We start from the raw sequence: 10545 nt of genomic DNA, 5'->3' as shown, positions 1-10545 counted from the left end.
CGGTAGCAGCAGACTACAGTTAAGATCTGGCCTCCATTCATGGTGATGTTTACAGATAAGGCTTCAAACTGGTTTCAAATTGTTTTAGAAGACACAAGACTAGCAACCAAAGAATCTCTGATGTAAACAGCGACTCCCCTTTTTTGACAATCACAGCGGTAGATGTTAAATCCATTGATTGCCAGGTCATTATTGAGTACAGATTTGTTGAGCCAGGATTCAGAGATGAAGATAACATCTGCCCCAGAAGAACTGACCAGAATTTTCAAAGCATCAAGTTTTTTTCAGAAGGCTACGAGCGTTTACATGCAGAAAATGAAGCCCAGACACGTTGCTTCCCAGATACTAGCTGTTCACATGATCAAAAAGGACCATCAGCCTAACAATGGATTGTTAGCACCCCCTTTTTTTTCCCCGTTGTCCTGTCCAGCGTTGTGGCACTCAGAATTATTGGCCAGGGACCAGAACAGCAGGGAGAAGCAGCTGAGGAAAGCTGGCCCAGCGCAGCAAGGACCAAGCACCCCAACAACCTCACACCACAGGCCCGGAGAAGCCTAGGCACGCTGCCAACACACCACCCGTGTACACACAGCATCCCCCACCACGAATGTCACACCAGGCCGACCAGCCAGTGCCCGTCAAAGCGATGCCACGCCCCTGATCGCCGCCATACACCACAAATGACCACACACACAACCACAGCTGACCCCCCGCCAGAACCCGCCAGCCACCCCGGTTAAAGGGCTGGCCATCGCAACAAGGAACCTTGATCCAAAAATCTGAACAACCCAGGGGTAACCGGAGCACCGACCCCACCCCCAAACGCCTCCCAAGTCCCAAAACCCACCCACAGCCCCGACCCCCACCCGGCGCCCCCCCCCCCCCCCCCCCACCCCCCGACCCCATATGTCAAACGGAGAACAGGAGTGTAAATGGTAAATGGACTGTACTTATATAGCGCCTTTCTATCTTATTTCATACCATACCATTTTATTTATAGAGCACTTAAAACAGCTACAAGGCCAACCAAAGTGCTGTACAGACAGAACAACAGACAACACACAAAGCAAAATACAAAATGAAGTAAATCAAAAATATAGACATAAAATCGATGCAGATAATAAATATGATGACAAACCAGTGTGGAGCATACAGGTTCAAAACACAGATCCTCTGGTGTTGAAAGCTACTGAATAGTAGTGAGTTTTTAAATGGGATTTGAAAACTGAGAGGGAGGGGGCCTGTCTGACACGCAGAGATAACTCGTTCCAAAGTCTTGGTCCTGCTACAGAGAAGTCCCTGTCACCTCTGCGCTTAAGACGAGTTCCTGGAACTGTGAGGAGCAACTGGTCCACTGACCTCAGGGAACATGGTGGGACATATGGTTGTAGCAGATCAGATAGATGGGTGAAACTGTTCAGCGATTTGTAGACATACAGGAGTATTTTGAACTGGATTCGAAGATGAACTGGTAGCCAGTGCAGTGAGGCCAAAACTGGTGTAATGTGCTCTCTTTTGCCTGTACTGGTTAAAAATCGGGCTGCTGCATTCTGGACCAGTTGTAGTCGTGCAATGGAGGTCTGACTGATACCAAACAAGAGTGAATTGCAGTAATCAAGCCTAGATGTAGGCCATGTGATGGACTTGCGACCCGTCCAGGGTGTACCCCGCCCCTCGCACAGTGATTGCTGGACATGGGCACCAGCGACCCCCGTGACCCAAAATGGAATAAGCGGGTAAAGATAATGGATGGATGGATGGATGGATGGATGGAAGCCTAGATGTAATGAATGCATGTATTACTGTCTCCAGGTTATTTTTGGACAATATGGGCTTCAGTTTAGACAGCCGCCTCAGTTGGAAGAAACATGATTTAACAATCTTTTTACATGATTGTTAAGTTTCATGGAAGGGTCCATTATCACACCCAGATTAGTGACTCTTTGTTTTTCTGACAGGGTTAGAGTGGAAAGGTCGATGCAGTGGTTTGTGATCGTGTCATTGGGAGGGAACAACATGACTTCAGACTTCTTTTCATTGAAACTTAAGAAGTTTAAAGCCATCCAATCCCTGATGTCAGCCAGGCAGTCAAGCAGAGGTTGAATAGAGCATGTGCCATTGTGTCTTAGGGGGAAGTAAATTTGACAGTCGTCGGCGTAGAAGTGAAATGGTATGTTGAGTTTCTAGAAAATAGCATCAAGTGGCAGCAGGTATAGAGAGAATAAGAGGGGATCCAGGATGGACCCCTGCGGAACCCCTTATTTAAGCTCTGTCGCTGCAGAACTAAAATCCTTGATGGAGACACAAAAGGTGAGGTGAGGTGTTCCGGACACGTCCCACCAGGAGGAGACCCATAGGAAGACCCAGGACACACTGGAGGGACTATGTTTCTCGGCTGGCCTGGGAAAGCCTCGGGATTCCTCCGGAGGAGCTGAACCAAGTGACTGGGGAGAGGGAAGTCTGGGCCTCCCTACTTAGACTGCTACCCCTGCAACCCAACCCCGGATAAGCGGAAGAAAATGGATTGATGGATGGATGGAGACACAAAAGGATCTGTCAGTGAGGTAGGATCTGAACCAATTGAGGGCTAGGGTTAGGATTAGAAGATGGATGGATGCTCCCATGGGAAACAGAAGCTGGGTCCAGAACCAACAGGCAGAAACAGATAATTTGCAGCAAATAGCACAGCGAATTGCCAGAAAATCCTCCTGAAATGAAAGGCATGGCCCTAGCTCGTTTCAGGTCAACAGGGGAAAACAGCGATCCAAAATTAAAATAATTATTATCCAGGTGAGTTTGGATGAAGGCCTGCAGCAACTCCAATGCAAACTCTGAACTTCTCTCGAGCACCACATAGTGCTGCTCCTCCGCTTCTCTGCATGACACCTCTGCACCCGACAGCACGAGAGGCACCCCCGGTGAAAAACTATGAGATTGAGCGGAGAGGCTGAGGCTGAAGTCGTCACTGCTCCAGTCCAGTTCTGCTCCATTCCGACTCCGGAGCTCCACAGCACGAGAGGCAAAGAGGCTGAAGTTGTCCCTGGCTCGGTTCTGCTCCGGTCCGGTTCTGGCAGTGCTTCAAAGCATCAGAGCGTCTCCTCCAGGCGAACACAGCGATTCCACGGAGGTGGACCGTCCTTCGTTAAAAGTAACGGGCTGCTCACTGAAGCTGAGACCGGCTCTGTTGAAGACGAAGTACCCCACAGCCACCTCGGTTCGGTTCTTGTCCATTTCGGGGGACACAGGTACACTTCTCCCCCACCAGTGAAGACACCACGAGGGCCAGTCCAGCAGAAAACAGCGAAATACCACCCGGCAATTCTTGTCGGAACCAGGTAGAACCACAAAGGTCCAGATGAGAAGTGCTCAGGATGGGAGACTGCAACTAAGTGAAGATTCAACGAGTTTGCTGGTTTCCTTAGATAGAGAGCTTTACTAATTGGGTTTTCTACGTATGTGAATGTTTTTGTACAGTGCCCTGAGACAACTTCTGTTGTGATTTGGCTCTATACAAAAAAACTGAATTGAAATTGAACTGACAAAGAGCAACAGGAATCATCGAGGACTCGCTTCATCCTTCTCACTCTCTTATCACGTCGTTAACTTTATTTATAAAGCACATTTAAAACATCAGCTGTTACCAAAGTGCTTATCTGAAACAAAAAAATGTTCATATAACCTTAGACAGTAGAACAGACAGCATCATCACCCATAGTACAAGGTTTTTTAATAGTTTTTTTCCTGCCACAGTTAGACTGATGGCAAAACAAAACTACTGATCAGGTGCAACAATAACCCCACACTACCTAACTTCACTGGTCATGTGACATGGTTTACCTTCTGCACATTGTAGATAGAAATCACGTTGTTCTTATTTTTAATTATTCAGTGTTGTTTCAGTGGTTGGACTATGACTGAGAGCTCTGCACAAGAATTCCAATGTGCCTGGATTGTTGGTCTGTGCACAAATGGCAAATAAAGAACTTTTTACCTTTGTTGGTGTATAATGTGCCATATGTGGTACTTTTATTAAATATTGTCTAATGCAATGAAAAGGGCAGACCTTGTCTCTGATTTATGTTTCTCCCACCATTTTCTAGTCCAAGTCCAGTCTTGAGATGATGGAGAGTCAATCTTGTGATGTTGAACCTCCGCCTCCTCCTAAACCTGAGCTTCGATACCCTGGAATGACCCGGAGAAACCCAGAAGGTAAATCCACATTTAACTGCAATCCACTCATGAATCAGACATGGTCCAAATTCTGCTGATTGACTGTATGTTGTGGTGGTTTTTCCTCATTGTGGTGCCTCCCTCCTGCAGACTGCAGTCTGCTGAACAAAGCACCTCCCACCCCCACTATGTACAAGTACAGACCCACCTATAGCCCGGGCAAGAACCACACAACTCTCACACATGCTTACGCCAACCAGGTAACGCACTCACACACCCATACAACGCACACGATGAGAACATCTGGTTGAAAATGCATGTTTAGATGTAGAAACACACATTCTTTTTTATTTTCTAACTCATACATTAAATCAGACTAAAGCCTTTTGTGTTTTCAGTCTGTTAGGATTCCCACAGTTATTCATATTTGTTAAATGCCAAAATTAGGAAAGATATCCTTTTAATGGAATTTTTTATAAATTTTATCCATCCATCCGTTTTCTTCCGCTTGTTCCAAAGTCGGGTTGCAGGGGCAGCAGCTTGAGCAAGGACATCCAGACATCTTTTTCCACAGCCACCTCTTCCAGCTCATCAAGAAGGACTCCAAGGCGTTCCCAGACCAACTGAGAGACGTAGTCTCTGCAGCGTGTTCTGAGTCTTCCCCAGGTCTCCTCCTAGTTGGACATGCCAGAAGCACCTCCCGAGGGAGGCACCCAGGAAGCATGCTTACCAGATGTCTGAACCACCTCAACTGGCTCCTCTCGATGTGGAGGACCAGCAGTTCTACTCCGAGTGTATCGTGATAACTGAAGTTCTCACCCTGTCTCTAAGGGAGAGTTCAGCTACTCTGCAGAGGAAACTCATTTCAACCTCCTGTATCCACAATCTCATTCTTTCGGTCACTACCCAGAGCTCGTGTCTATAGGTGAGTGTAGGAACATAGGCCGACTGGTAAACAGAGAGCTTTGCCTTACAGCTCAGCTCTCTCTTCACCACAATGGACCGATACAGAGTCCACAATACTGCAGACACTGCATCAAACCGTCTGTCTATCTCATGCGCCATTCTTCCCTCACTCATGAGCAAAACCCTGAGATACTTGAACTCCTTCACTTGAGGCAGAACCTCACCCTCAACCCAAAGACAGCAATCCACTCTTTTCTGACTGAGGACCATGGTCTTAGATTTGGAGGGGCTGATTCTCATTCCAGCCGCTTCACCCTCGGCTGCAAACCGCTCTAGCGAGAGCTGGAGATCATGACATGATGATGCCAACAGGACCACATCATCTGCAAAGAGCAGAGATGGAATCCTGAGGCCACCGAACCGGACTCCATCCACCCCCTGACTTCACCGAGAAATTCTGTCCATAAAAGTTATGAACAGAATTGGTGACAACAGGCAGCCCTGGCGGAGTCCAACTCCCACCCTGAATGGGTTTGACTTTCTACTGGCAATGAGAACCACACTCTCACACTGCTTGTATAGGGACCGAACAACGTGCCCCCAATCCCATACTCACGGAACCCTCCCCACAGTGTACCTCAAGGAACACGATCGAAGGCCTTCTTCAAGTCCACAAAACGCATGTAGACTGGATGGGCAAACTCCCATGACTCCTTGAGGACCCTAGTCATGGTAAAAAGCTGGTCCAGTGTTCCACAGCTAGAACAGAACCTGAATTGTTCCTCCCGGATCTGAAGTTCAACCAACGATTGGACTCGCTTCTCCAGTACCCCTGAATAGACCATACCAGGAAGGCTAAGGAGAGTTATGCCCCTATAATTGGAGCAAACCCTCCAGTCCTCCTTTTTGAAGAGGGAAACCACCACCCCAGTCTGCCAACCCAGTGGCACTACCCCTGATGCCCACGTGATGTTGCAAAGGCGTGTCAACCAAGACAGCCCAACAACATCCAGAACCTTAAGGAAATCAGGGTGAATCTCATCCACCCCCAGAGTCCTGCCGCCGCATAGCTTCATAACTACATGGGCGACCTCAGCAACAGTTATGCATAAACCTCATCTCGGGCCTTAACAAATGATTTCATATAAACCATAGCTTAAAACTGACACCCTTTGACAAAGAATACATACATACATTTTTTTTACATTAATCATCAAGCGATTTTCTTGTAGCCAGAAATGAAATTGCTGACGATCTGCATGTAGTTGACTGTTGGTAGATTCAATATTTGATCCAGACAGGAAAATAACAGTATCATCAGCATACATTAAAAAAATGGGAGTGATTAAATATTTTGGGAAGGTCATTTATGTATAGTAAAAAAAAAAGCAATGGACCCAGTATACTACCCTGCGGGATTCCCATGGAGCAGGGTAGTGACCGTGATGTACAATGCCCATGTTTCACGACCTGGCACCTATCAGTTAAATAGGAAGAAAACATTTGTATTGCAGAAAGTAAACATGTAAAATAAGTCAATTTTTATAAGAGAGTATAATGATCAACTGTATCGAACGCTTTACAGAAATCAATATATACAGCGCCAGTTATGACCTTTATTCAAAGCAGCATCTATTTGTTCAGTAAATAATATTAATGTTGACATGGTTGACCGTGAAGCACGAAAACCATGTTGGTTATCACTTAACATATTATTAAACTTTAAATGGTGAAGTAATTGGTTAAATAGTGTTTTTTCAAGTAGCTTAGAAAAAATTGGAATAACTGAAATTAGCCGATAATTTGAAAAATCAGTCGGAGCACCAGATTTGAAAATAGGAGTAATCTGTGCAGACTTCCAGGCAACAGGAAAAATGAACTGTGTAATGCATAAGTAAGTAGGTGATGAAATAATGGTATAAAAGTGCTGGCATGCATTTTCAAGAAACTCATAATTTAACTTGTATATATCACAGGCATGTGAGCTATTAAAGATTGTAATATATCCAATAGATCAATCTGTGAGATTTCAGAAAAAGAAAACGTCTCCGAGGTGTCGAATAATTTAGATGACTTTGAACCAGTGCTTAATTTGTGCTGGATCCTGCCGGAGCAAGATCTGGGAGCTCTCTTGTTTTGATAGGGTGCATTCCGGCAACTGTTTGCTTGGATCTGGCAACTCAAATCTCTGCCCCTAAAAGTCCAAAGCCATCGTACATTTTTATTTTGATTATTTATTAAAAATATGAGAGGAGATGTTGCCCTTGACCCAGTGGACTCAGTCTTTGGAGTGGCTCTTCTAGCTGCAACAGGTGCACCAGCTCGCGCACACGCTCCTGTCCTGCAGAGATGCAGACAGCATGTCCCACGGGGATGAATACATTATATATATATATATATATATATATATATATATACAGTGAGGAAAATAAGTATTTGAACGCCCTGCGACTTTGCAAGTTCTCCCACTTAGAAATCATGGAGGGTCTGAAATTTTCATCTTAGGTGCATGTCCACTGTGAGAGACATAATCTATTAAATAAAAAATCCAGAAATCACAATGTATGATTTTTTAATAATTTATTTGTGTGTTACTGCTGCAAATAAGAATTTGAACACCTGCCAATCAGCAACAGTTCTGGCCCTCAAAGACCTGTTAGTCCTCCTCTAAAAAGTCCACATCCACTCCACTTATTCACCTATTCTCCTTGAAAAATTAAATAAATATGGTATAAGAGGACCAGCATTACACTGGGTATCTAGCTATTTAAAAGATAGGAAACAGTTTGTACAAATAAATGGTGTAAGATCTGACCTGTGCAATATCACTTGTGGAGTTCCTCAAGGCTCTGTACTTGGAACAAAGTTATTTATTTTATATGTGAATGACTTAGTGAATGTATCAGGACTCCTCAAATGTGTCCTTTTTGCAGATGACACCACATTTTTCTGTTTGGGTAAAGATGTAAAACGGATGTTGGAATTGATGAAGACAGAATTTGATAAAATACAAACTTGGTTTAAACTTAATAAATTATCATTAAATTTAGATAAAACTAAATACATGATATTTAGCAACAAAAAGAGAACTGTTGATGATCCATTTAAAATTGAGGGTGTTGAGATTTGTAGAGTTAATGAGATGAAATGAGATGAAATTTTTGGGTGTAATCATTGATGAACAGCTAACATGGAAAAATCATATAAATTCTGTAATAACAAAAATATCTAAATCTATTGCAGTACTTTACAAAGTCAGGGAATTATTAAATGAAAAAGCTCTGTACATGTTGTATAACACAATCATTGTTCCACATTTAATCTATTGCATTGATGTTTGGGGGAAAGCGTGTAAAACATTTACAAAACCTATTTTTATTTGACAGAAAAGAGCTGTAAGAATTATCACCAGAAAGCATTACAGTCACCCATCAAGCACATTATTTTATCAACTGAACTTATTGAAGTTCCATGATTTGGTAGATTATAGTATTTTATCAGTTATGTATAGGGCTCAAAATAACACATTACCATTAAATATCCAAAGAAATGTTGTTAAAAGACAAAGTTGCTACAATCTTAAGGGGATAGAAATATTTGTCAAACCAAAATTCAGAACTAGTCTGAAGGGAAGGTCTACCTCAATCCAAGGAGTTGGATTGTGGAATGTTCTAGAGAGTGATGTGAAAAATGTCAAGTCAATGTGTACATTTAAGAAAAAGATCAAAACTGAATTGTTAAAAAAGTATATATGAAGTAGCTTAGTGTGTGTTTTGTATTAGAATTAGAAAAATTAGAAAGTTATTCATTTTGTTCTGTTACTTGAAGATTATTATGTCTGAAATAATTGTTTGTAAAAAGGGGCAGATATAATAAGATTTTTTCTTCTTTCTGCTGCCTTTCATTTTAAATCTTTTGTATCTTTTTTATATTGTTATGGAATTGTTTTGTACTTTTTTAAAATGAATAAACTATATACCATACCATACTTATTATTCTAAATTAAAAGCAGCTGTTTGAGGTCGTTAGCTGCATAAAGACACCTGTCCACCCCACACATTCAGTAAGACTCCAACTACTAACATGGCTAAGACCAAAGACACCAGAGACAAAATTGTAGAACTCCACAAGGCTGGAAAGAGCTATGGGGCAATTGCCAAGCAGCTTGGTGAAAAAAGATCAACTGTTGGAGCAACTATTGGAAAATGGAAAAAGCTAAACATGACTGTCAATCTCCCTCGGACTGGGGCTCCATGCAAGATCTCACCTCGTGGAGTATCAGTGATCCTAAGAAAGGTGAGGAATCAGCCCAGAACTACACGGAGGAGCTGGTCCATGACCTGAAGAGAGCTGGCACCACTGTTTCCATGGTTACTGTGGGGTAATACACTAAGACGTCATAGTTTAAAATCATGCATGGCACGGAAGGATCCCCTGCTTAAATCGGCACATGTCCAGGCCCGTCTTAAGTCAAGTCAAGTCACATTAATTTATATAGCACATTTAAAACAGTAACTGTTATCAAAGTGCTTACCAAATAAGATCACAGCATCAAATATTAATAACAACATATTACAGCAACATGAATAAAAGCATAAAAACATGAAATATAATGAGAAACAATGAAATACTAAATCAAATCACCCGTTAAATTAAGTTATTAAGTTTGCCCATGACCATGTGGATGATCCAGAGGAGTCATGGGAGAAAGTTCTGTGGTCACATGAGACCAAAATAGAACTTTTTGGTCTTAATTCCACTCACCGTGTTTGGAGGACGAAGAATGATGAATACCATCCCAAATACACCATCCCTACTGTGAAGCATGGGGGTGGAGGCATCATGCTTTGGGGTGTTTTTCTGCACATGGGACAGGACAACTGCACTGTATTAAGGAGAGGATGACCGGGGCCATGTAGTGAGAGATTCTGGGGAACAACCTCCTTCCCTCAGAGCATTGAAGATGAGTCATGGCTGGTTCTTCCAACATGACAATGACCTGAAGCACACAGCCAGGAGAACCAAGGAGTGGCTCTGTAAGAAGCATATCAAGGTTCTGGAGTGGCCTAGCCAGTCTCCAGACCTAAACACTGCAGAAAATCTTTGGAGGGAGCTCAAACTCCATGTTTCTCAGTGACAGCCCAAAAACCTGACTGATCTAGAGAAGATCTGTGTGGAGGAATGGGCCAAAATCCTGCTGCAGTGAACCTGGTGAAGAACTACAGGAAACATTTGACCTCTGTAACTGCAAACAAAGATACTGTACCAAATATTAACATTGAATTTCACAGGTGTTCAAATACTTATTTACAGCAGTAACACACAAATAAATTATTTTAAAAAATCATACATGGTGATTTCTGGATTTTTTTTTTAATAGATTATGTCTCTCACAGTGGACATGCACCTAAGAGGAACATTTTAGACCCTCCATGATTTCTAAGTGGGAGAACTTGCAAAATCGCAGGG

At 43.0% G+C, this 10545-nt stretch overlaps 1 protein-coding gene across 1 annotated transcript in view; it reads left to right on the top strand.

Annotated features, from left to right (window-relative positions):
* LOC119422988 (palmitoyltransferase ZDHHC5) overlaps positions 1–10545 on the top strand; it is an 88357-nt gene that overhangs the window by 66985 nt on the left and 10827 nt on the right. The window contains exons 8-11 of the mRNA XM_037690399.1: positions 4101–4209; positions 4321–4444; positions 4993–5011; positions 5083–5095. Of these exons, the coding sequence (XP_037546327.1) occupies positions 4101–4209; positions 4321–4444; positions 4993–5011; positions 5083–5095 (265 nt within the window). The remainder of the gene's footprint in view (positions 1–4100; positions 4210–4320; positions 4445–4992; positions 5012–5082; positions 5096–10545) is intronic.

The sequence above is a fragment of the Nematolebias whitei genome, chromosome 16 (assembly GCF_014905685.2).
Source record: "Nematolebias whitei isolate Nwh7 chromosome 16, NemWhi1, whole genome shotgun sequence".
NCBI classification, from domain to species: domain Eukaryota; kingdom Metazoa; phylum Chordata; class Actinopteri; order Cyprinodontiformes; family Rivulidae; genus Nematolebias; species Nematolebias whitei.
Note: the sequence above shows the minus strand (reverse complement) of the source record. Positions and strands in the feature narration are given on the sequence as shown.